A 27,639-nucleotide genomic window follows, 5' to 3' on the forward strand; every position below is an offset into this window, starting at 1 on the left:
CAGATTCTTAGAAAAGTTAGTGGATCAAAAGCCATGAACATTGTATTTCCTACTTTCCTGTTGCTACAACAAATTGTTATCAATTTAGCAGCTTAAAACAGCACTCCCTCATGACTCCACAGATCTGGAGGTCAGAAGTCTGGAGTCAGAAGTCTAAGTACTCTCCTTAAGGTGTCTCAAGCTTTAGATCGAAGTGTTGGTGCCCTGGGCTCCTAGCTGGAGGCCCAGGAAGAGAACCATTTTCTTGGCTCATTAAAGTTGTTGGCAAAACTCCTTTCCTTCTGTTTCCACGTGGTCTCTTCTGTCTTTAAGCCAGCATTGGCAGTTTGAGTCCCTCTAATGCTTTGACTCCTTCTGACTTCAGGTGAAGAAAGTTCTCTGATTTTAAGGGCTCATTTGATTAGATCTTGGGGGGGGGGGCAGTTCCACCTAATACAAACATCCTTCGGGATCTTTAAGTGTTGCCAGCTTTCCGGGAAAGCTGAGCCAAGATTTCTGCCACCAGTGCTGAATAAGTGTTCAGCTCCACACACTCACCAGCACAACGGATTAACTTTTCTTCTTTTAGTAATACATCAGACAAAACAATTGTACTTGTGTTTCTACTTGCATGTCTTTGACACCTAGTGAGATCAAACAATTTATTTATTTTTCTTCAGTGATTTCCTATCCATTGACCATCTTCTATTAGATTCTTAGTAGTTCCCTTATTGGTTTTTACCTCTTCATACATTAAGGATATCTTGGTCTGTATTTTATAGGAGGTGATGTTTTGTTAATTGCTCTTTAATGCACTGCTATATAATCCCATCGTTGGCCTTCTTATTTCCTTTACTGTGTCTTACTTCCTCAGGCAGCTGTCATTCTTCCTAAAATGCTGTTGCTTATGTGTTGCCTTTCTTATTGCATTTCTCCACTTTGCTGTGTGGTATGAAGAAAAGCTCTAAACTGACTCCCCCCCCCCCAATCAGTTTCTTCAATACGGTTTATTGAATAATTAGTACCCAATATTTTCTTGGGAAAAGATGGTCACAAGAGTACATGCAAATCTGCTTCACACATGGATGAAAACAGAGTAAAAAGCAAATGATACAACTTCCAAGCTGGTGAATTAGAGCCACATGAAGAGATTTCTTCCGTTTCATCTGTGTGTGCCTGTAACAAGAGCTGAGGAAACTAATGATGTTGATTACAAGTGGCCACAAAGGATTTTTGAGGTCCTGGGCCTATCTAAGTGGTAGTGGGTCTCCTAACCAAGAGACAGAGTGACTTAGCAAAAGTTATTTTTAGACAATTACCTGTAACATATAAAATAAGAACTCTATTTGCATATATTCAATAAAGCTCACTACCAGGCAAGGAAACCTACTACCTACTCCCCACCCCAAGAAAGAGAAAAAGAAGACTTATTCTCTGCATTTGAAAATCTAAACATTAATAATAACATGATCCTAATTAATTTTATCTTAGTAAGACAGAAATTGCAGAGCTGCAGGCTACAAAGACACAGCCCCAGAAAGACAGAATTAAGACACCTTTTGGCAAATGAATAGGCATGTCATAGACTGAGAAAATATATTTGCCATCTCACAAAGGATGTGTGTCCAGAATATATAAAGAACTGACAGATCCACAATAAAAAGACAAACAACCTCTTAATTCTTAAAATGGGTGAAAGATTGGAACAGACTCTTCACAAAAGGAAACCTGAATGGCCATGAAACACATGGAAAATTTCCAACACTAGTCACCAGGGAAACAGAAATGAAAATCACAAAAAAGGAACCATTTCCCACCCACTGTAAAGGCTATGAAGTACAATGCCTGGTGTTGGCAAAGCTGTGAAACACCTGGAGCCCATATATCTTCTTGGTGAAAATGAAAATGGTAGAAAGGCTTTGGAGAACTATTTGGAACTTCCTTAGAAAGTCAAGCACACAACTTAGCACACAGGTCCTGTGAGTCCCACCACCTGTTGGTTTCGACCCAATCCTCTCATGTTGCTTTCCTTCTTCCATGTCTTCCATGTCTTTATTTGACTACTTTCATATTTCTTCTATTCTTTTTCCATCACAAATGAATTCTCTCTAATTAGCCATAAAGAGCCACATTTTCCCACACCCATGCTACAGGTAGGTATGTGATGACCTAAATGAAAGTGATTGAGGATTAGTTGTGTATTTTGCCAGAAGAAGATGGTGACTATTTTACTTCGACAGCTATAAAGGTTAGTTACATGTCAAGAGTACAATGAAAATGGAACATATGCCAGTAGACAAAAGACCATATGTCTTAAGTCTTTTTAGAGACTTAAAATGATTTTCATATACAAATAATTTAAAGACTTCAACAACAGAAAATCAAACCATGGTCATTTGAAAAGTTCATTTATTATACCAATATACACTTTCTGTAATAAAAAAAATGCCTCCCAATACATTGAACCATCTTATAAATGAAATAAGAAAATAGAATTTTCATCTGTTCATAAATGGGGTTAAATTATCCAGTACAATATAGCATATGTAAGTCTGCCCTGCAGTCTGTGTAAGTTCTAATCTTGAAAATGGCCATGAGAAGAAAAATGGTACTTCATTATTTGGCACTCTAGTATTGCTCTTGAATATCTGTGTAATTGCAGAGGTTGATATTTTCAAGTTAGTCATATAAAAGGTGTAAAGCATTCAAAATATATATAGATTGTATACTTTCCCAATTTTTTTGAATTAATCTTTGATATTTACATTTAAATACAATCAGATTAAAACTTCTTTTTTTTAACACTCAGAAGGTATCTTTTCCCACTTTCCATTTTGATACACTCTTTAGGTGAACATAAATGGAAACCAATCTTAAAGATTCTATTTGGCAAGTATTCTCCAATAATAATGACATAAAAATTATGATAGTTTTTAGTAATGTTCAATTTCCATAACAAAGTGCACCATTTGACAGTATTATGCCTCTAGAAATGATACATAAAACAAATGTGTATTTTCTTAAGGCACATTCCAAAGCAACTATTGAAATATGATTTAATATTATACTGCTATGATACTTGTATTTCATACTTGGCTTTACTAAAATACAAAAATATACAATAAATGTTCTTGCTACTACTTGGGGGGAAAAAAGGGTGGCAAACTCCAGAAATTCTAGGCAGTGAGTGTTAGTTTTTAAATCCATTTCATGTAAGTGTGTTGCAGAAGTGAGCAAGAATAATAGTTTGCATTTCTCTGTAGTGTTAGCACTCCTATTTTTATGGAGAGCCATTTAACATTGTGTTAAATGACAAATGAATGTCAGCAGACTCCTGTGCAAGCCAAAATGAACTAAATCCTATTTTAGACATGCTCAGTTAAAAGAACAACCTTAGCACTGATAATTACTTGCAAACAAGGAACTTATTTTCTTGTGAATGATTGTGTTATTATTGTAAACATTGGCGAGCATTCCTGAACTATGTATAACTTAGGTTTCAAATTTAAAATTCCCAATAGACAGATACGTACAAATGGATTTTTTGAGCCCATCAACTTAATTCCCTGCCCTTACCCTCAATAGTATAAACATTTTGACTGTGAAGAGAGAAAACTACACATGTAAAAAATAAAAATCAAATGTACCATACATTAAAATTCTGATGACTACAGAATAAGATTATATACATAAACATATAGCAATCACAGTTTCCTGCACTGAATGTTTATCAAATAAAAATGTATCAAACAATACAGGGTAATGTAGGTCCACATGAATCGTGGTCTATCTAAAACTTCTGGATGACAATGGAAGACGAGAGGGAGAGCATTGTTCAATGACAAGCATGACAAGAGTACTAGGAATAGTATTGAAAAACAAATGCTTCCAGATCAGGTAGTTTAGCAATAAGAATTATTTTTGTTGTTGCTCTATCATTTCAATAAAGCCCCTCTCTCTGTTTAATTAGATGTTTTAACATTTATTAAAAAAAAAATATCAAACGAAGAAGGCACTCATTCAATGTCACAAACAGAATGGGCAAAACATTCCTTTACTGTTGATAATAAGGTGTTCTAGCCTGGTGTCTCATCATTCATGTATATACCTTACTGGGACAGGTCCTAAGACATGCAGGCATATCTCGGACATTGCAGGTTTGGTTCCAGACCACCGCAAATATTATAAGAAAGCAAGTCAAATGGATTTTTTTTTTTTTTTGGTTTTCCAGTACCTACAAAAGTTATGTTTACATTATAGTCTATGAAGTGTGCACACCTATTCTGTCTAAAAAAAAGCACATACCTTAATTAAAATATTTTATTGCTAAAAAATGCTAACCATATCTGAGCTTTCAGCAAGTCTTAATCACTGATCACAGATCACCATCACAAACATAATAATGAAAAAGTTTGAAATACTGTGAGAATTACCAAAATGTGACACAGAGACACACAGGGAGCAGATGCCGTTGGGAAAATGATGCTCCATGCAAGGTTGCTGCAAACCAATTTGTTAAAAAAAAAAAAAGAACAACAATCCTCCCCAAAAAACAAACAACCTCCCCCAAACCCTCAGTATCTGAACACAATAAAGTCAAGCAGAATAAAACAAGGTATGTCTGTGTTTAGTAAGATTTTTTAACATTTACCAAAAATCTATTGGATGAAGAAGTTACGAATTCAATGTCACGAACAAAATGGGCAAGATATTCCTTACTGTTGAGAGTAACGTGTTGTAGCCTGCTGTCTGATCATTCATGTACTTTACAGGGACAGTTATAAGACCTGCCTTCTGCCTCTGTTATTCAGTAAACCCAGAATATTGGGTATTGGATTGCAGAAAGGCATTAAACAGTTAGATAGCTTTGCCTCCTGGGCATTTTTGTTTGATGTTCCAAAAATACAAGTATTTGGTAATTTGGGGGGGGGTATTATCTGAGGACCATTACCTGCAGCTACCCTTACTCTGCTTGCATAACAGCAAAAATACATCCTCTTACACTGCTCTAGGAGAACATGGGTAGCAACATGCACCACAGGTTTTAAACACATAAACAGCCATTCTTGACAAAAACGATGTTTTTTCTCTTCCTCAGGTGCCTGGTGATGTTACTCTAGACATCTTTGGAATCTTCCTGTTATTTCCTGTGAATAACATTCCAATCAACAGAACTCAATGTCTTTTGCAGCATAATTTGCAGCCATTTCCAATGGAAAAAGTATTTTTTTCCTTGGGTTAGTGATGCTTGGAATTTGGGGGATTGTAAATCCAGTCAATTATAATGAGTGCCATGCTTCCAATCATGAAGATGATTCCAAGCACAAGGAAAATTAAAGCCTGTCGATCAGAGAGAACTGGTTAGGACACACAGAAACCATCTTTAGCACAGCTTGCTCTTTGTATGTTGTTTATAACTAAGGCATATTGCATATTGATTTGTCTCATCCTTATAGCTCAGTTGGCTGTGCCTAGCGGCTCAGTGAGTTTAGAACCTGAGTTGGGGAAAGAGGGTGAGCTTTAACCCAAATCCTCAAAACAGAGAAATGGTTGACTTGGTACATCGAAATGATAGAATAGCCTGTAATCATTAAAAATCAAGTGACAGAAAAAGATTTAATGACATTGGGGGTGCTCACAATACTTTAGGTGAAAAAGGGCAGGTCCTAGATGGGTGTATCATAGTATATAGGATAGGATTAAATTTTATAAAACAAACAAATAAGAACAAAACCCTAAAACCCTAAAAAATTTTGAAAACAAATTTCATATTCCTTTTTTTAAAAAAAAGGCAAAGTATGTGTGGGCACACACATACACACACACACGCTTAAAGAGGTCTTCTATATTACCATTTAAATCAATGTCTTTATTTTATATATAAGGAAGCAACAGTTAAAAATTTTTTTCACTAGAAAGGATATAGGAGACTCTTTCACTCGTTCTTACATCTGGTTAAACTCAGAATGGGTCACAAACAGGACAAGTAATCTGCCAAGTTCACACTGCCCTAAAAGTCCAAGGAAGATGGACTAAAGAGGGTAGGAATTCAGCTGATGAGAGGAGTTTTTGATGCCAGACTGTCATGAAGTCCCTGAACAGTCCTGAGGGTTGAATGGCTCTTGGGCAAAATTCAGCGTAACTCACTAAGGGGCATTGGTTTTAAGCCTTATGTGGAAGACTTCATTAAATAGTCATTGATAATATTTAATTACTGGAAAAACAATTCTTTCTGGCATATGTTTCTATACCATCATTTTAGGAAAGAAATATGCTCTAGTTTAAAAAAATTATATCTTCTATCTTAAGAGGTTAACTGGAAAAGGAATGATTCTGTTCTGGATCTCTGTCTACACCAAGGTACTATGGAGGGGGAAACAAAGCAACATCTTTTCTTTTGGCCTCACAAACCTAACAGATATGACTGAAATGTTTAAATTATTTTCTAACACCGCCAGGGAGCCCATTTTCTTCCCACATAATTTCCCATAGATAGTGCTGCAGTCTTGGTGGTGGCATTGGTACACATGCATGTCTGTGGGAAAACCCCATGAGTGTTCAACAGGTAGGAAGGACTCAGCACAAGATACTTAATATGAAGGGAAAAGATCTGGAAGCATCTCAGTACCAGAAATTCACCCCCCCCCACCCCGTTCTCTCCACTAGAGTTCCAGCCCATCTGATTTTTGGTTCTCCTTCATCCGTTTTTTGGAATTGTGTCTTTTCTGCTTTAAGTAGTGGAAGAGCAACTTAAAAATGGGGGAAATTGAAAGCCTTACTTACCCCAACCTTTTGCGGTGACCTAAGGGGTTCTTTCTTGACAAGTTTAAGATAAAACACTGCTGGAAGGATGAAGATCAGCATAGTGGCGGAAGAAGCCCCTGGGGATAGAGGCACAGGACAGGTCAATGTCTTAATTGCCAAGGCAGAGACCCAAGGTCATGCACTTCAAAGAAACCAGCTCTACCCCCACCCTAATCTTAGCATTAAAGGTACCATCAACTTGTCTTGGTTGCTTATTCAAAGATCTGTTTATCAAGAAAATTTTAAATATACCTCACCTCACAGTTGCATCCTAAGTGCACATAATATACAATTAACAATAAAAGGCTGCCCGTTAAAATTCAAAGGAAATTGATAATGCAAACACATACTAAGAAAGCTGAGCTCATCATATACCCTTCCTATCCACTTCTAACTCTTCAAGTTGTTTACCTAATTTTTAAAAAATCTTATATTGTCTTTAAAATTTGAATCATCCCTCGAATCAGGAGATGAAAACTAAATTAATAGGCTGCCCAGTTAAGAGAATATGCTTTGAAAGGCCAGCTTCCTCTACTTTCGGAGACCACTGGCAATGCTCAGCTGATGCTCGCAGAGCTGAAAAAGCATCCTGTAGGTAAAATCTATCTTCCTTACTGTCTGATGCAGCTTTAAGACCTAAATCCAAAGCCTGGATCTCCTGCAAGTCACAGGTATTCCCCAATTTTGAAAGTTCACGTTACGCCCCTTTGGTTTTCAGGAAGACCTACATTAGTACCCATTTTTGCTAATGGAAAGAAACCTGAAGAGGATTTTTGGCTTTCTGAAAAAAAGGCAAAAAATGAAAATAGCATTCAGACTTTGTTGTGCAGCAAGCATGAAGAGAGGCAGTGTACCCTGAGCAGTGAGAGTGGCATCACCAGGTTCCTTCCCTGGGAGCTACCCTCCATCTCGACATTAAGCTGCCTTAGCTTTTGAACTATGTCTGAATATCTGTGTTTTCTCTCAATTTATTTTCTGCATTTGCTACCAATAGGTCTCCTCTGGTATCAGAAAAGCCCAAGAAGGTGATTTTGGGGGTGGAAGGGTGGTCTGGGATGCTCAAAAAATTTTCCATATAAACGAATAGTAATTGCTTCTTTGCTTTACACCTTTTAGGCTTACAAAAGGCTTCCTAGGAACACTCAACTTTTGGATGGCGGGGAGGGTAGAGAAGCTTTATATGACTTGACTTTTATGGGGCTCCATTTCCTCATCTCTCAGAAAAGGCAGCTGGATTAGATGGCCTCTAAAGTTTTTTTCTCATCCTATGAATAACTTCGAGTCACCTGAGAGGAAGGGAAGGTGACCAGCTGGAGACTGGCTGGGCTAATAGGCATCCCATAAGCCTAAGATGGGACCAGGGATCTTTGACTCCCATCCACCAGCTCCCTGTCTGCCCTTTAAGGAGTTATCAACTTGAGTTGATGAAATAAAAGCTTTTCTCAAACTTACCTATGAATCCAAAGATGTATTTTATTGTTGGTACAAGGATCACCAAAACATTATTCAGTGCAAGAAGCATGGCTGCAATCAAGAAATGTCTTATCCAACTGAAGGGTCTTTTGGGAAATAAGAGTGTGGTCACTGATGTACGAATCTGCAAAAAGAAAGTCCAAAGTTGATTTTCATCTACAATTTCAAATATGTTTGTCCCTCTAAAGCATCTTCTGTGTTTTTTCTTTTTCTCCCTAAAATGATCCCGATGCTGATTTATCTTTCAAAATTTCATTATTGTGGTAAAATATACATATTTACCATCTTACCCATTTTTAAGTGTACAGGTCGGTTATTAAGTCCATTGATACTATTGTGCAACTTTGATGCTGACATTTGTTTGAGAGAGTGTTTTCCTTGTGTTCACTTCCTCAGCTTTCAGACTTTTTTCTTAAAATTCTCAGAAAGATGGGGCACCTGGGTGGCTCAGTTGTTTAAGCAGCTGCTTTCATCTCAGGTCATGATCTTGGAGTCCTGGGATCAAGTCCTACATCAGATGTCCTGCTCAACAGGGAATCTGCTTCTCCCTCTGACCTTTCCCCTCTCATGCTCTCTCTCTCTCTCAAATAAATAAATAAAATCTTTTTTAAAAATCTCAGAAAGAGATAAAATAACAGGTAAGGCATAGAATTTAGGGACACGGTAAAAACCTTTTCGATTTCTAAATGCATCTGTTAGACTGGATTAAGTATCAAGCACAGGCACTGAATTGATTTATATACTGCTCGTCAATAGAATTTTTACAAATCTTTTTAATTTGGCATTGTATTTAACACTTTTGCCACACAATGTTTTTAAAAAGATGATACTCTTTGTATTTGCTCCTCTCTCATTTTTCCCTTCTGCCTCCCCCCTTCCCAATTATAGATTATAAATGCAAGGCAAAGAATAGGGCCTAATAATTTTAACATTCTTCAAAGTTTATAGTTTGGTGTCTTGCACACAGCAGGCACTCAATACATGTTGAATTAAACTGAATGGAACAAATCCCTTCCCTCCCTTCAGGAGCCTTGACTGACTTCAGCCCTATTTTGGAGGCTACAGTAAGTAGGTGAGGGGTCAAGAGAGACTCCATTTGCAGCAGCCTTTCAAGTTACTGTGCTGTAACCCCGGATAAAAAGATCCTTTTGGCTAGAGGGAATGCCCTGCATGTTTGAACAGCTCAACAGAGTAGAAAATACTCATCGCTGGAATCTTTTAGAGGACACTTTTTACTTAGGGGAATTACTCTATTGGCTTTTCAATAAGTGAGCACGTCAGTGAAGCTAGGACTTCACATTTTTAGAAATGCTGGGGTTGATTTTTCACTTAAAATGTTACTTCTGAAGTCTCTTGCTGGTGGAGAGATGGGATCTCATTTGAGAGAGAAAATGTAAAATGCATTTAGAAACACATGCATGCACGACAAAAACTTCCAGCCGAATTGCTTGTAGTGTCTAATGGGACATTCCTTTCATACCACTGCACCAAAAATTAAAGCCATCTGTTTAGGTTTCAAAAGCAATTTCATTTCCAGAATGGCAGACCAGATAGTCTCTGGAAACGGTTTAAGAGTGACTTTGTAAAGGATTTTAAAAATTGGATTAGTGAAAATTATGAAACTCGCTCTGAAAAGTAGGCTGAAGAAAGCAAATGGTTTGAGAACATTTTCCCCAGCTGCCCATAAATTCTACATTATGATCCACAATTCGTGCTTATTCAGTCTGTCCAAACTGGTCTCATTAGGCTTAAAAATGAGCTTTCTATGGTATAGCCACATGGCTTCAGGACTTATTTGTCTCAGAATGCTAAACATACAGAATGAACAAGTAGCATGCAGGTTATTTTCAGGCAGAGGTCATACATATGTGCTTTTTTTGTCTTTTGTTAAAATAATACTATTTACTTAAGAGGCTGAGTTAGAGGTAAACCTATAGGTTACAGGTAAACCTATAGGTACAGGGTCCCTGACTGTAAATTCGGTTTCCTACTGTCTCTTGGCTCCCGGGAAGACTAGGGTGGGGACTGATAATGTAAGAGTACAGAAGTCTTACAGGATTCATGGTTGGAACAAGGAGAAAGCTGGCTTCTCACGGCAAAGAAGGTATTTGGAGCTGCCAGTGCATTCCTAGAAGGATAAGAGGGCACACTGGGTGGTCGCAGGTTGCATCTGGTGGAGGGGTGGGGGAGGTGGAAAAGAATAGAAGGAAACTTGCTGGTCCTTCTATGTTAAAATGCAGCCTTGAGAGGTGAGCCTGGATCAATGTGTCCTCCACAGTCTGTTTACCTATGGTCAGGAGCCTCAGGAGCAAGGGGGGCTGGCCTCTTACCCACAGTGCAATGCCTGTTGTTCCACTTATCTAAGCGCCTTTTCTCTACTGACACAAACTGATAAGAACCTGGAAATGTGGGTCAGGTGCCAGGGTGGAGGGAGGAGGGAAGTCCCTAGCAACGGCCATGGCCTCTGACCCAGAATGATTCTAGAAAGGTCCTTGGAAGCTCTAGGAAAAAAAAAAAATCTGTTATTTCCAGAGAGCATATTTGGAATATGGAGTGTGTGAGGGGGTGCCATATTCCAATCTGGGGACCCACTGAGAGGCAGAGTAGAAAGTGGAAACCTGTATTAGGTCTGAACTCTCAAAAAAAAAAAATCAAGACTATTATTTAGAAGTGAATCACAGTTTCACTTTTAAGACTGCTTGGGATAAGGGTGTTGGAAATATCTGTGGATCATGACTCTATTCCAGTTCACAATAGTGAACTGGAAGCAATAGTCACCATATCTCTATGCCTATCTCTAACAGGGGTTCTGAAGGCAGCAACTGTGAAAAGAAAGATTTTACTATCATAAAATAGAATAGAAGTAGCTAGAGAATCTGAAATATGATCTTTTTTTTTTTTTTAAGGTGTGGCAAATGGAATGTGAGTCTGTGTTCCTGATAAACTCATTAGGATTATCTGGTTTTCTGTTTTTCATAGTGATGTGTGAGCTTGAGAACATAAAGGGAAGTATAAGCTGAAAATGATGTTCATAGTCTTTGTGAAGGAGGTGCAGTCCCATAATGGACAGCCCTGCCCATACCACCACCACCCCAACATGAGAAGCAGAAAGGTTGGGACACTAGTGAAAAAGCAATTCACTTCATTTATTCATTTGTTTGATAATCATTTTTGCACTCAATATGTGTCTTCGATTAAGAAGGAAAAAACTGACCTAACTGGAGAAAACTAAGATAATAAATGGAATAATCTAAGGAAAATCCATCCAAACACCCAAGTACAGAAACACCCCGTTGTCTCTTCTTGGGCTCCGAAGAAAAAGAGCCCACTTGTCATTTGTTGAAAGAAGTAAAATATAAAATTGTTCCTAAAATTGAGAGAATTTAATCCTAATAGACTAGGTTTTGTTTGTTTTTATTATTTGTATGTGGGTATATCAAAGCAAAGTAAATAAATTTCTTATTGGTCAAGAGCTTCATAATTTGAAGAAACCCTCAGGAGAACACTGCCACACATACCTGCATTTGACATGTTGAAAGTCGTGGCTGTAAATCACAAGGAACAAACACACCACCAACTTTTTGCACTTTAGGGGGAAAGTGTCTGAAAGTAGCCTTGTGGGTTTAACTGGGACAAGGAGGCTGGCTTTCTTTCTTTCTTTCTTTTTTTTTTTTTTTTTGCCCTCCATGTTCACTTTTATGCCCTCCATCATATCCATGGAGGCTTAGATCATTTAGCCCAGATCCTCACCCAAATGAAGTTTATGGCAAATGTCAACAAGTGGAACAGCCTCTGCTTTTGCTGGAAAAGGAAGTTTATATGAAAAGGCAAGATTCCTTTGGAGACCATTTTTCTTGGCAACCACTGCTGAGCTCCTGAGCCAGTCACTGTGCACATCCCTAACCTCCAGGACTTGTAACCCAGGGGAGAAGGTGGGCACTTACACAGATGATCTCAGTGTAACATTGGAAGGTCAAAGACAGAATTCTGGGGGCGCCTGGGTGGCTCAGTGGGTTAAGCCTCTGCCTTCGGCTCAGGTCATGATCTCAGGGTCCTGGGATCGAGTCCCGCATTGGGCTCTCTGCTAGGCGGGGGCCTGCTTCCTCTCCTCTCTCTCTCTCTCTCTCTCTCTCTGCCTGCCTCTCTGCCTACTTGTGATCATTCTCTGTCAAATAAATAAAATCTTAAAAACAAAAAAAAGACAGAATTATGTGCAAAGCATTTCATAAATGTTAATGTTGGGTTAAAGTTCTTACTTAAGGATAACAGTTATTTTTTGAAAATTTGGTTCTCATAGTCCGTTTTGATCCTAAGGGCCATCTCATGGGAGATGTTTCCCACCTACTACTGTACCTGATAGTCAGACTTATACCAGTGCCTTATCTGTCATGAGAGAAAGAACTTTTATGGAGAGATCTAGATTTCAAATGTTGAGGTGAAATGACCATCAGTATATGAAAGGCTGACTTCCACTTCCCATTATCTCGACCCTAGCCATCAGTGTCCTGATGGGAGCACTGCATTGGTCAACTGTGACTGACTAGCTTCATGACCATGGCCAAGTCCATTAATCTCCTGAGACCACAACATGAAAGTGCTATATTTAGGGCACTTACAGAAGCACATAACAGATTTCTTTTATACATTACTTTGATTCAATAATGATGGGAGTGCCTACTGAGTGCCAAAACTTAGTCAGTTATATCTTTACACACAAAAAGGTCTTTCAACATTATTTCCTCAGTCACTGTTTGCTTAGAAATTTTACCCTATGGTATACTTTCTGTCTACAGCTGTCTTCTGCTTTGTTCTCCTGATGGAGCTGATTTTAGGCTAAAGCTGTATGCATGTCATTGGAAATACTTTCAGACACATGAGAGGCGAGATATTATTTAAGAGTAAAATATTAGCCCTCCTGGCAATAAGGATCCGATTTCATGCACTCATGAAAAAGGAATGTGTCAAAAAATATTTCAGCACACAGGCTGCATTTAAAGTGACCACAGTGTCATTAGAGGAGTAGTTCTCATATGCTGGGCCCTACATGGAACATTCTGTACAGGACGGCGCTGGTTACTAGGTCGCTTATTTTTCCCCCTAAAATGAATGAGTAAATTCAGTGTTTATGAAAGGAGAAGAGTTGGCAGGAGAATGCAGACCCGTGTTTATCCATAGGTGGTGGTTTTAACTCATGCAGCCCAAATCTCTTCAACCAGCCCTGCCCTGTGATCTCACAACAAGTGACGCCAAAGGCAAATGCCAAGAAGAGGTAATTCCAGCAGGAGTCTCACAGAGGACGTGGATCAGTTTGGGGGGTTGTAGAAAAGATGTATGATCGGTAATATAATTATTTTTCAAGAAATTTATTTCTAGCATGTAATTTACTTAAGAGGATTCCCCTTCTCATTGGTCTTCAAGGAATCAAATGAAGGAGACTTTGAATGTTACTGCAGCAGAACCCACTGGGGGAGGGGGGGAATTAAACACCATCAGAACTGGTGAAAATGCAATGAATTGAAAAGTAATGTGGTTTTGGCTTTCAACTTTCATAAGTTCTACAAACTCCTACTCATTTCTACTAACCCATAAGATTGAAACTCAGATCTGTTTTTTGAATTTGAAACTAACAATAAGTTTTGACCTCAACAAAGCTGGAAAATAAATAAATAAATACACTTGGTGATCCCCTCCTAATATTTTATAAGTGCTTAATGTCTAAATATTTGTTGTATTTATATATTAAATTGTCCATTTTAAATGGTTCCAAAGTGCTGTATAAAAATGACGTCTTCAGGCATTGCAATTGATGAAATCCACATCAAATCAGAACATATGTACTAATCTAGGAGGTTCAGCAGGATTCTTCCACCAAAGTTTCATGTACTTACTGGGAACAGAACAATAGGCACCGTTAGTGTCACCGCCACAAGGACTGCCAGGCGTACCATGAGGAGAGGGGTGTCGAATGTGTATACTTTGCTATAAGCATGTAGTAATTCGTCTTCAACTTCTCCTACAAAGAGGAAGAAGAGAATGGGTTCGCTTGGTGCTGTCAATACCAACAGTAACATTTTGCAAAGGGAAGACAGTATAATGTATAAAAACAAAAACCAAACCCAGGTACGGGAATCTAGACCCCTCTGTTTTAATCATATCTCTGAGCTTATTAGTTGTGTGACCTTTCTTCAATGAACAAGGGAACCCTGAAGTTTATAAAACAGAAGCTAGAATCCAGTTATGAAGGGTGCCAAGCTCATTTGCTTCATAATAAGTCTATCTCTACTGTATAGAAACCTCGCAAAAGAGGTGACAAGCTGAGGTGCTCCGTTGAAGGGGATGAAAGAGCCAAGCCCCACCAGCCTGTCCCTCACATCCTGCCACCGCCTCCACTCCTACCTGCCCATGAGCTTTGATGCAACTTCTCTGAACCTAGTATGGAAACCTTATGACAAATGAACTCTAACTTTTTTTTTAAGTTTAACAGTTATGACACGGATACACTGACTTCTGGGGATGTTTCAAGCTTTTGCTTGTCTTATGAAACTCATTAGAGTCAGTATAAGGAACATGCAAGGATGAATTAGCATGATTTTTACTGGGTCTCCTAATTAATATTGATCTAAGATTAAGATGTCACCCACCAAGAAAATGTATTCTTTCAGAATTCCAGATACAAATGACGTGGAGATGTTTATAGAATCAGATGTAGTTTGATTTTTTTTTCTCCTTACTCCCGTCCAAAGCAGACAGAGGGGGGTAAAAATAGATTCCCTGGTATTAATCTGATTTTTTTAATTCACAATCTAACAAAGAGCTCATGTCCAATCCAAAGTGAGTGCTTGGTTAATAGTGGAATATTAGTCAAGTGGAATTAAAAAAAAAAAACAAGTAAATGGTACCCCCTCCCCAGTCTTTTCCTCCACAATTTGTCTTGCAATCAATTTGATTTACTGAATCAGAAAAAAGAAAACTAAACTAAAAAGTTAAAGAGGTTTATGTAAAAAATAGTTTTATGTTGCTAACACTGATTCATGACAATAGGCCAATGTTAGAATCCCTGAAATATGTCTATAGGGCTTTTGTGTCCATTAAGATGCCATAGAGAAATTGTTTTTAGACATAATCTAAAGTGTCCATAGTTGCTTTTCTTTGTTTCTGGTAGTACATTTCCAGATTGCTGGGAATTGTCATGTCTTCTTTTCTTGGGAAACCGTTCACTATAACAGAAGAGAATGAGATGAGCCAGAAAACTTGCCAAATGCTCCAAGCCTCCAGATTCCACTTGCCTGGTAAACAAAAAGCAGATTCCAACTCCAGGACTTTGTACTTTTCCTACCACTTGTTGGGTAGTTAGTTATTCTACCAAGAGAGTTTTCCAATATACAATTGGACTCACCATCATTGTTTCTAGCTTGAGATGGCCTAGGGAGTCAAGTCAAAGAAATACAATCTATCCCTTAGGGAAAATAATTTAAATATGAAGGCTGGTTTTCATAAAATATGCATGAATTCACAAGTGGTTGTATCCTGTTAACTAGGCTGGATCAGGTCCCATTTTCTTAGGTCAAATGACAAGACTCACATAGCCGGTTAAATGATCATGTGTACTAGAGATCATGCCGCTTAGAGAAGGCGATTAAAAGAATTACACCTACCCAGGTTAAAGATCAGCCCAACTAGGATTTGCACAAAGAGAATGACTTTGACAGGGTGACCTACCATAGAAGGTTAGGTAACCAAAGAGGGCAGCAAGCAGGTACATGACAAGCATCCCCGTGATGGAAATATTTGACACTGTTTGCATCTTCCTCCGGGACCGACTGAAAAGGAAACACCAAGCTTTGTGGGTTTTGTTTTGTTTTTTAACTTGTGAAGTATCTCTTTTCATAATTAAAACTTTTAAAAAATAGTGAAAGACTGTATGCTTGTGTTGCTTTTATAAAACCACATTTCTAGTGCAGGAAACCTAGCTTGTTTCGATTTGTCTTTGAGAGCTGAGGATTTGTCTCCATTTTACTCATTGTTTCTTTCTTTCTTTCTTTCTTTCTTTCTTTCTTTCTTTCTTTCTTTCTATCTTTCAGGTATTTATTTGGGAGAGAGAGAGAGAAAGAGAAAACACGAGCAGGGCAGGCGGAGAAAGAGAGGGAGGGAAAGAATCTCCAGCCGACACCCCGCCGAGGGTAGAGCCCGATGCAGGGCTCCATCTCACGACCCTGAGATCATGACCTTGAGGACCTTATAAAAAAACCTTTGAACATATGAGCACATTTTCAAAACAAATTAGCATGCTAACATGAGGGCTGCCTTACTCTTTAAGTTCGCTGTAGATGGGCAGGACCTCGGGGTGGCACACAAAAGCAAATGCTAGAATAGGAATCGCGTAGGCTGTCTGAAAAATAAAGATAACAATGCCGATGTAGCCTTCCAACACAGAGGATGATCCCAAACCATCTCCCCTCATGAAACAGAGATTCGGCTGTAATATTAGGCTCATCACTCACCCGGGAGTTGAATACAAAGTATTTGGGTTGGCACTTGTCATCACTGTGTGCTTCATACTCTACTCCACTGCCATGAAGAGAACCCTTGGCCTGGTTCTCATCTAGCCCTGCAGGATTCTGGTGGGTATAATCCATCATGAAGTTCACCCCACTACTCTCGGAGTTGTTAGGCAGCATTACCACGTGCACTGGAAGTGTATTGTTGAATGTCAGGTTTCCAACATTGTGATCCAGAACAGGCAGAGGGCAGGGTATTTGAAATTTCTTGTAAATCACCTGGGCCCAGGCATTAAAAGAAAAAAAAAAATCAGACTTTTGAGGAAAATAATGAAACAAAATCCATATATGTGGCTTATGGGGTAGAGGTGAGGGGTCTCTGCTGAGGACTCCTTTTAGACTAATGGACAATGGAGACTCCCTCCAGCTTCTGCTCTAAGGAAAGAGTTGGAACAATGGTTGCTCCTGAGAGTCAACAGGACCGTATTTTGCATGAATCCATCCTAAGCGTCATTAATATTCTTCTGTGAGAAAGGTGATCATTGCCTTACTACATTTCTTCTCTCTTAGTTCTTCAAACTAATATAAAAATGAGTTATCAAAAATTCTCCTCTCCTCCTTTGTTTTCTTAGGGAAATGCTGTATACAACTTGGCATCCATGATATTATAAAAAGAAAAAAAAAAAATCTCCCTTTTGGTGCAGAGTGGGGGCACTGGGGAGAAGGATTACTTCTTTAATTCCACTGGGTTTGCCCTCTTTTCATGGGTGGAATGTGCAGCAGAAAATGGCAGGTTGATGTAGATGTGGGTAATTCTATAGCCTACTCATTTCTCTTAAGGGACTCTTCACTTCTTCCTTCACCTTTCTAAATGGTCAGTTGTCACATTACTGCTTGAAGGATTCCTTTTGTCCAAATATACATCCTGTGTGCTTTGAACATACTACCAGCCATGGCCTTGGCATTCTAACTCAACTATTTTTAAACTCATGACTGTCCCTTTCCTCATTACAATTTAGAATACAAGAAAATGGCTTGTGATGCAAGAAGCATTTCATGCTAGTTAAGTGCTTGAGAAAAATGAGGACACTAATTTAGGTACTAGGTGTCTCATGCTCACTGACCTACAGGGATCATGTCAATAAATCACTTACCACACTGACAAAAAACACCATGCAGGTAAGAGAAAATCCACTGGTATAACCAAGGTAACCTAAAAGTTAGCAGAGAAATTCTGGAAGGTGAATATTGTATCTACAATTGGATTACCTATTAGAATATGAAATGAAAATAAAAACTGAAAATGACTTTACCTAAATTTTTAAGAAGAGAAAGTGGAAGAATGATTCCAAGAGACACAAATATGACGAGGTAGTTGCCATTGAGGTACCATTCTCTGAAAGAGAAAGAGTGGCAAGGCTATTAGGATGCACCTGGGTGGCTCAGTTTGTTAAACGTGCAACACTTGACTCATGATCTCCACATTGTGAGATCGAACCCCACTTCAGGCTCCATGCTGACCGTGAGCCTGCTTAAGATTCTCTCTCCCTCATCTCTCCCCATCACTCTAAAAGAAAAAAAAAGAAAAAGAAAAAAAGGAAGGAAGGAAGAATCAGGATCAGAATAGACCAAGTAGAATGAGTCAACAAATGTTACAGAGAGAACATAAGACATAAGACATACCCAGTATTTTCTTCAAGTCCCATGAATGCTCTGATTACTTCAGGTAGTTCATATTTAATGATAAAGAGGTAGCTTGACATCGCTAAAATGGAAAACGTGACAGCTTAGTGGTGTACATAGCACTAAAGTCATAGGCAAGTTGTGAGAAGTCCTGGCATTTGGGACATTCAGTCTTCTGGTAAGATGAGCACCTAATCCCCCAGACAGAAAGAAAAGCCACCCAGTGTGTTTTGTACAGCTTCCAAGTTCTTTTCCAAAATAGATATTTGGCCCTCCGACTCTTGCACATGGACCTTTGCTAACAGTATCAATGGTGATTCTGTTTTTAATCCAGCTCTGAGGTTTTCAGTGACATTGCTCTTTCAAAGTTTCCCCCTAATTAGCTGTAAGTCATCATGGCCTATACGGAGTGCTTGTTTTAGTGTCCATCACTTGGGCAGGGGTCTGGACACAAAAGGCCTGGGCCAGAGTAAAGAGGGAAGTTCCCAAGGGGGTGCTAGTCTAGTCCTCTGTAACCTCCCTGAGGGGCACCCACTCTTCAGAGCACAGATCATCTCAACTGGAGGCTGACTAGATTGACAAAGAATGTAAGAGATGATAGGTTCTCCCACCTTGGTCAACGGATTTGCTTTCTCTATATCTCAGTCTCCCTTTCCCTAATAAGAAATTAAAGAGTATGGCATAAGTTCTTGAGCATCTACATAAGTGATAGGATATGTGATAAATGTGATGAATGATGTGTTATCAGGTACTCTTCTGAAAATCTGTCGGTATAATCTATAAACCCTCTCCCTGGAAAAATGCATATGTATACATACTCATAACATATAATGTTGCCTAAAGTTGTAGGGCTTGAGGCAACATCTCTTTCCCAAGTCCATCCATGCCATGAAATATAATGCTAATTTGACACAGGGTCCAGGAAGTAAAAATAAAATTCATTTTATTAATTTAAATTAAAAATAAGATTGATGAGTTTTGCATTGCAATGTCTAAGTATATCATACACCTTTCTGGTGAATTTTTGCTCACAGACATGTGAAAGCAGATTTTTAAGTTGCAAATTGTACTATTAATAGTTTCAAAGGATTTCTTTAACCTCCAACAAAAGTAATAATGGTGATATTGATTTCCTACATTGGTCAGTCCTACAGATTACTCCCATTTGAGCAGCTGAAAAGTCATGTAAGACAACAAGGTGTAGGCTATTTTCATTCCACAGGTGAGGATATAAAGGTTTGAAAGCTTCCTTGACATGTCCAAGATCTCACAGATTGAGAACAACAGACCACAAGCAAAATATAAGATCCTGACTTCTGGCCAGTGTTTCTTCTCTATTGTGAAATGAAATGATTTTTACAATACCTGATGTGTCTTCTGTAAATACTATTTGGTTAATCTTTACAAAGACCTTGGCTAAAGCTAAATCTTACAGAGCGCAAACAGAGGAGATATTTCTGATTAACTGGCTCAGTGAGGTACCCTTCAATTTTAGAGCTGTTAATTGCTGACTTTCAGTGATGTCACCACTGTTAATGTGTTTGGTCTTTGAAAATTTAGAATGATCCAGACCTGTCTGGGTAATGTCAACATTATTCTGCTAATGTTGAAACATCTGTGGTAAATGTTAATTTTTCAGGGGATTGAGAAAATTAAACATTCTAAATGTGGAGTTGCTAAATACAGAAATACAAGTGATTTCCCTTAGGCTAATATAACTACTAATCACATAGAATAACCAAAGTGAGAGCATTTTCAGGAATGGTAGATGAAATTTTGTTTTATTCCCTTAAAGCCACACTTCCTCCATGGGTGTGCATCTTGACTGAGAGACCATTTTATCGTTTATGTCATTATTTAGAAGCATAATGGTAGCTACACTGTGAGCAAAAGACAGTGTTGTTGCCCCTTAGCTCATTGGGTTTAGGGCTAAATATGTGCTTGCCCAGTTATTTCAGTTATCCAAACAAGTAAACCAGATCAACTATGAGGTGATCTTATGAAATGCCTGACGTTTTAAGTCTTGAAAAGTCTGAAAATCTGAACCAAATGTAAAGCAATCTATTTGGTGGGGGATGGCTTGTGGCCCCAAAACAATCCAGGGAATTGCTGTCAAAATAGTCTCAATATACACAGATATGAAAAGAAATAAATACAAATCATTAAGAAATGCCTGGACTTTATTTAGCTGCTTACCAACCATACATTAGTAGGAGCAGGTTTAGTTGGATAAAACTTATTAAGAGAATTGCCTTATTCCAGAAATCCTAGATAACTCCAATGATTTTATTTAAGAAGGGTCACTTCCTTGCAAGATCTCTGTGCAAATTTATTTATTGCAGCAATTATTTGTCATAGTGAAAAATTGGAAACAATCCAACATCAATAAGGGATTCAGTAAGCCCATTATGGTACATTTGCGCAATGGAAAATTCAAAAGCCATTTAAAAGAATAATATGCAAATACATTCAAGGCATATTGTCAAGTAAAAAAATGAAGCTTCAAATCAGTATTATAGGATGATTTAATTTTATCAGTAACAATATATTTATTAAATTTTGCATAAAGGAAAACCTTGGAGTAGTTATTTCTAAGAGTGAGTTATATAAACATTTCTTTATAATTAATATATTTATGTAATGTTTTAGTTTTTCATAATTAGCATATATTTGTCTTATAATCATAAAAATGCCCATTTAAAAAATATTCAGGAAGGCTCCAGAGACATCGAATCCGAGAACGAGGGAGGAAAGGGTGTACTGAACCCTTATTATGGGCCATATGTTATCTGATTTCACCCTCACAATGACCCTGTGAGATGAAATATTACTCTCATTTTCATAGATGGAAAAATTAGACAAGTCACAGACAGTGACAAAAACAGACTCAAATTTAGGTGCACCAGACTCCCAAAGTCTATTCTCTACTCAAGTGCTTTAAAATATTTTAAAAAATCAGTGTCATGTCTGATACATACAAACAGGGCCAAGGGAATCCAGAGGGACAAATATGTACTAGTCTAGAGAAGCAATGGGTCATGGGAGCAAACAGAAAGAAAATTTGTGTGTGTGTGGGGGGATTTGGGCTGGGGGACTCCAAGAGTAGGGGAACTGAATATGTTTGTTATGGTATGACAGGACATATAGAAGATAGCTAGCTAGATAGGTAGGTAGGGGGGTGGTAGGAAAATTATCCAAAAGGTAGGCAGAAGAAAGATGAAGACCGTTATGGTGGGCCAAGGAGTTTAAGTTTTATCCTGAAAATAACAAGGTCATGCTGAAGAATTTTATGCATGTGAGAAGCAAGACTAGATTTGCATCTGAGAAAGTGAACTTGGAAGATAAATCAGAGATAGAAGCAGGAGAAACTCAAGGTAGGAAACCCAGTTAGAAGGCTACTGCAAGAGTCTGAGCAGAAACAGTGACCACCTGAACTGTGATGGAGAGCTGGAAAGAGAGAACATCTCAAGGCAGGTAAAAAACCAGAATGGACAGGAGCTGGTATCTGATTGGATGTTCAGGGTTAAGGAGGGAGAGAGAGGTTATAGGATGACACCTATGATGTTCAGCTCAAGAAAATGGATGCTGCTGGTATTGTTCATTGAGGAAAGAAAGAAGAAAAGAATAAAATGGCAGGTTTGGGGACTGGAGAGGAAGTGAGGAAGTAAGCAGCACTGTGTGATGATAGATTCCAGGTCATCTAAGAGGATGTAGGCAGGAGGACATAGAAATCAAGGGTCTGGATGCCTTCTGAGGGTCAAAGACTCCATAGGGCTGGTGAAGCTGATGGGCAAACATATGACCTGGAACACTATTAAAAATACATATTCTTAGGTTCTACTCTGGTATTATAAGAATTTGTAGAGCCAAGGAATTTGTGGTTTTAATATAATGCTCCTGATGTCTACCTAGCCAGATTTTTCCTTTTGCACAACTTCTCGGGACACACTCCAATAGTCTGGCTCTGCGCAGGCTTCCTCAAGGACCCCTCATATTTGGCTATGCCTCTCAAATACTTAATTTTCAGGTTTATGAAATAGACTCAGTCATATGTATGAAACATCAACTGTTCTGGCAATGACAGGAATAAGCACTAATGTTTTAATCTTGTAAATTTAAATGAAAGCCATAATAGCCTTTGAAATCAAGAAAGTTTTTACTTTCTATTTTACTTCTAGAATTCATTTAGTGGGATCCTATATAATATTTTCTTAGATATTATTTTTAATTAAAGAAGGACAGCAAATCTACTTAAGAATCCTTATTTTTAAAATTTCTGAATATAAAACAGTTGTTTTTCTGTATTTAAAGTGCTTGTTCATTGCTGTAAGAGTTTTCTGGTTTATTGAACATTCTTTAGAAAGTTAAGTAGTAGCGAACATTATATGCCCTTACCTCCAATGTTCTGCATTGTAATGGAAACAAAAGCTCCGATTTTTCCAGGCCATCCAAATGCCTTTTCCCCTAGTTTTTCGTAAATTAAAGACCCTATAATAAAAAGTAAAAGAAACAAAAAACAACCTCTTGAAAGTATTGTTTTAATGACTAAACTATTTCTATAATTGTACACTAGAGTCTCAAAGGTGTACATACACACACATAGAAATTATAAGCCCCAAATATGCAATCTTAGAAGCCAAAACAAAACAAGTTAAACGTTCTGCAGACAAGAAGCAATGGCTTCATTCATCTTAGCTCTGTGCAGCGAGTCAGAACTGTTACTTCTGTCATCCATCAAGACTCCTTTTTCCTATTTGGCTTGAACCTGAGCCAGTTGCCTTTCACTTCTCTTAGCTGCCCCAAATTACTAAAAACATTGAGAAGCCATGTCATTGGGGTCAGAAGAAAATGAAATGTGAAATTGACTAAAATCCTCCTGTAGTTAGAGCGCAATAGACTGAATTAGCCTTCAACAAGGTTCAAAGTAGAACATCTTGGACTTGAGGGGTAGCTTACCTCCTTCCTTGGCGGTCTTTAATAAAAGGTGAACTGAGTAGAGTGATAATATTGCTACAGCAAGCAGCATGATTCTGGAAAGGGAGAGTAGACAGTAAATTTCTATAATAAATAAGACACACTCGTGTTAGATATTATCATAAATTATCACACTGGTCCTTTCAGCCATTAACTTTCCAAAAGTATGTGGAATTGGGGGAAGCTGAGAAATTCTTTGGAAGTCACTCTATTTTATGTACTAAAACATACCACCAGAAGTTCTTCGCTTTTTTTTTTTTTTTTTTTTTTTTAGTGTTACCCACTAGTAGAATCTGGTTCATACTCAGACGCTAAATGTATAGGAGAATTAGCAAATACTCTATCTACATGCTCAGCTTATGAATATATGTCCATCGTATTTGTGTGCTATTCTCAGCAACATTTATGATTGAAGGGCTACTTGACAAGCTGGCTAACCTTTAATGTAAAATCTAGAAATACAAAAGCTAGAGCACACACAGTCTAACCTGCATCACTACTGATCCTGCACATGAGACAATAAGATACTGTGTGAGCCAGAGGTCAAGGGGTTGCCTATATAACAGAGCAAACAGAAAAAAGGAAGGATAGGGCTCAGAAAAATGTCTTTTTGTGTTGTGGTCAGAAAGAATCATTTCTGGATCAGGACCCTCTACATGTCCACAGGCATGTATGAATTCCTTATGCATATAGTGATCATTGTTTCTCCAAAAACAAGAATTGGAAAACAAAAACAAGAGCATAGATAAAAGCATCTATATAATAAATAAAGAAATAATACTAAAATTACCTGACATCATAAAAAAAAAAAAACCAAACCAAAAAACCCCTTATTCTTTGTTTCACATGACCAGAACACATTAAACATTTTCCCCACAATTGATCTAATTCTTTAGTAATTCCTGATGAAGTCAATGTTGCAAATGTACATTTGGCCATGAGTTACACATTTTTAAAACTACACTAGCTATCTTGTGCTCTTATTTTCCACAAAATACATTTATCAGAACTGTCTAATCAATTACTTACTTATGTAAGTTTCCATACACCTGTGAACTCACCTAAGGTGAGATTTGGATTACAGAATTTTGTTTCCTGGAAAAATAATGAGCATTCCCTGTGTTCTAAAACCATACTTCCTTTGGCAGGGAATGCTAAAAGTAAAACCAATGAAATCTTGTGTCACTTGCTGTGAATTAAGGGGGATAACCAAATTCAATCTGTGCTCCTTGGATATACACCTTCCAATATCCAACAATGTAATTGCTCTGGACAGTATAATCTGTTAAATGTTTAGGCCTGAAATGAGGGCCTCGGTTTTAAAAGTGGAATATCCTCCCATGAAAATCATCTTGTGGCCCTAGGCCTAAGGTCAGTGGAAGAGTCTCTTCTTTCTATTCCTCAGTCATCGATGATAACCGCCTAATTGTAATGGTATGTATAATGAATACAGAGAAGGCAGTCTGTCTTAGAGATAGGGACTATGACAAAAGTATACAATTGTGTGTATGAATACATCTCTAAGCCATTAAGAATCAGAGGATTAAAAAATGACTTTGTTTCAAAAGTGACATTGATATAAAAATCCATCCAGCTAAAAAATATTATACCCAAAACAGATCAGAGCAGTAACACAATATAAATATTTATAGTTCTGCCTGATCCTTAGCCCTCAAATAGCTGTGTGATTATCTAATCATAAGTGATGCTCGAAACATAAATGGCATATATTTATAACATAAGCATTGCATTCTTAGACAGCTATTTAACGCTCTAACATTGCATTAGGGATGGTGATCTGCATTTACACAGTTGCCTAATATTAGACTATATTCCTGTGAAGAATTCCATGGCTTCCAACTGTGTCTTAGAAAATACCAGGCTGTATGTAATACACATGAACATCTGTGGCTATTTGTCACAGACAATGTGGTATCCATCGCCCAGGTTGTGATGCTGCTGCCCTTAGGCAGCATTTGACCAAGTACCTAGGTTTAGGAATAAACTCGGGCCTGTCTATAAATATTTCTGTCCCAAGCACTGTACTAGTCTCGGGGATACAGACATGTGGTGAGTGAAAACAGACAGGGGCTCAATCCCCTGGAGATTATAGTCTAGCAAGGGAGAGAGATACTAACCAAATAAATCGAACAACTGCACTAAAGAATTAAAGTTGTGGGGTGTATATAATAAGTATTTGTCCCATTCATGGAGGTCAACAATGGCATAACTTGGGTAAGGGTGAGCTGTGCTATGAGAAGTCAACTAGATGAAGAAGAAAGGAAAAAGAATTCTAGGCCATGTGCAAAGGTCCTGTGGTGAGAGGGGAATATGGAACCTTCTGGGATGGAGAGAAAGCCAGTGTGCTCATTGTATCAGGCATCTAGGGGGTGTAGGATATGGGGCACAAGATGGGACCAGGGCATGCAGGACTCTGTAAGCCTGGTTTGGGATGGGATCTTTTCCCTCACAGTGTGATATTGTTGTATCTGCTTCTGGGAAAGGTCTTTTTACAGAGAATCACTTTGTAAAATGCTTCCTTTGAACTGGTAGGGCTGCTCCAGTACTTTGGGTGGTTGAGCACATATATTTTCTGCGAGGTGTTTAGGGGCAGCTGGTTGGACAAGCACCATGATTAGTCTGCTCTGATTAGTACTCAGGTTGTTGTTTTATCTAGAAGCCAGAGAATATGTTAATACTTTCTCAGATCATTCCTGTTCATAAAGATCAAACTTGAGATCGTTAATTAAAAAAACACTAGCATACATGGGCTTTGAACCAGATATACTTACATAAAAAGTATGATCCCCGTGTTGGCCATGGCATAGGACAGGCCCAAGATTCCACTGCCCATGATGGCATTACTCAGGTTGAATGAAGACATTCCAAAGGAGGTGGTTCCAGGATGCTTCAAGAAAAAAGCATATATTTTAAGCAAATATTTGCCAAAGGATGAACTCTTTTCAAATTATTTTTATTCTCACATTATCTTTACTGGAGGAGCTTATGGTTTAAAAATGAAGAGTAAGATAAAAATCACAGTGAATAAAAGCTTTTGCTTCCATAAAAGCACATAATTTTCAAAGGAATGCTTGGTTTCAGCAGGGGTCTTGGGGAAAAAAAATAGAAAATACCGGTTGGGTATCGTAAAGAAGGGAAAGCATGTCTGATTACAGATTACATTTGGGTTAGAATGATTTCTCCAAAAAACAAATGAATTTCATAAATGATTTATGTAGCCATATGGTGAACAGGAAAAACAAGTCCTTATTCCAGTAAGGGCCTGAATAAACAGAGAATGTGCTGATCAAGGCTTGGAAAATTTCAGTCACATTGTTTTCCGAGAGACCTAGGTAGATCAGGCACCCTCAAGTCCTGTTTACTGCCCCAAAGCAGAGATTCACTTACATGTTCATCATCATAATTGGCCAGCTTCTTTTCTCCTAAAAATCCATTCGTCAGGAATTTCTGACTTTCAGCATCTTCATTAGTAAATTGACTGGATGCACATAAAAAAAGAAAATGAAGGAAAAACATCTAAGTAAATGCTCTGAATTATAGTTATGTTTCCGGTGATCTAAGTCACTGAATCTGGGAGGAAAAACAAAGCACTTAAAAAATTTTTTTTTTCTTTGCAGAAAGGAGCTGGGATCCTTTCCTGAATAGATTTGGGAAGGAGAGAAGTTATGAAGGAAGAAAATAATTTTTTAAAACACATTTTTTCTTCCAACATGAACTGTGAAAAAAAAAAAAAAAGAATAGTTACAGCTAATTTTGTTTTCATTTTGAGCCCTCCCAAAGAGAAAGTACAGAGCAGTGACTGTGTTTTCTCCACTACTACCACACCAAAAGCAGATGATTATATGAATTCAATAAATATTAAGCACCTAGGCACAGAATCCTCATCTCATTGAATGTTCAAATATCTCTACGAGAGGAACTTTCATGTCCCTGCTCTACAGAAGAGGTGACCCTGCCTCAGAAAACGGAAATAACATGCCCACACCCACCAAGCTCCAAGTCTAGGGTCTTCCATGGCACCTTGCAGTCCCAGGCAGGACTCCATAACTAGTGTTTTCCTCTTTTCTTGGCTCCACCTGTATAGTCACATATTCCTTACTAGAATATAGTTCACTGTTAGCTCTGTGTTGTGTTTGGTTGTTTTTGTGTGTGAGTGCACAGTTTTTCATGACTCTGAAGATATACTTGGAAGGAAGCAGGGCTTTCC

At 38.1% G+C, this 27,639-nt stretch overlaps 1 protein-coding gene across 4 annotated transcripts in view; it reads right to left on the minus strand.

Annotated features, from left to right (window-relative positions):
- Nucleotides 1-2,370: 2,370 nt before the first annotated feature.
- Nucleotides 2,371-27,639, minus strand: part of SLC38A4 (solute carrier family 38 member 4) — a 63,895-nt gene continuing 38,626 nt past the window's right edge. For 3 of the 4 annotated variants that reach the window (XM_059402965.1, XM_059402966.1, XM_059402964.1), the window contains exons 3-16: nt 26,820-26,910; nt 26,204-26,319; nt 23,394-23,467; nt 22,833-22,925; nt 18,438-18,519; nt 18,068-18,150; nt 17,909-17,967; nt 16,758-17,033; nt 16,566-16,645; nt 15,976-16,076; nt 14,145-14,269; nt 8,236-8,380; nt 6,763-6,860; nt 2,371-5,319 (exon numbers count right to left, since the gene is read on the minus strand). In XM_059402965.1, the coding sequence (XP_059258948.1) occupies nt 5,218-5,319; nt 6,763-6,860; nt 8,236-8,380; nt 14,145-14,269; nt 15,976-16,076; nt 16,566-16,645; nt 16,758-17,033; nt 17,909-17,967; nt 18,068-18,150; nt 18,438-18,519; nt 22,833-22,925; nt 23,394-23,467; nt 26,204-26,319; nt 26,820-26,910 (1,525 nt within the window). In that variant the 3' untranslated portion in view covers nt 2,371-5,217. Of the gene's footprint in view, nt 5,320-6,762; nt 6,861-8,235; nt 8,381-14,144; nt 14,270-15,036; nt 15,474-15,975; nt 16,077-16,565; nt 16,646-16,757; nt 17,034-17,908; nt 17,968-18,067; nt 18,151-18,437; nt 18,520-22,832; nt 22,926-23,393; nt 23,468-26,203; nt 26,320-26,819; nt 26,911-27,639 lie in introns of those variants that run through there. The other variant, XM_059402967.1, reaches the window with a different exon arrangement.

Source organism: Mustela nigripes, chromosome 6 (assembly GCF_022355385.1).
Source record: "Mustela nigripes isolate SB6536 chromosome 6, MUSNIG.SB6536, whole genome shotgun sequence".
Classification (NCBI taxonomy): domain Eukaryota; kingdom Metazoa; phylum Chordata; class Mammalia; order Carnivora; family Mustelidae; genus Mustela; species Mustela nigripes.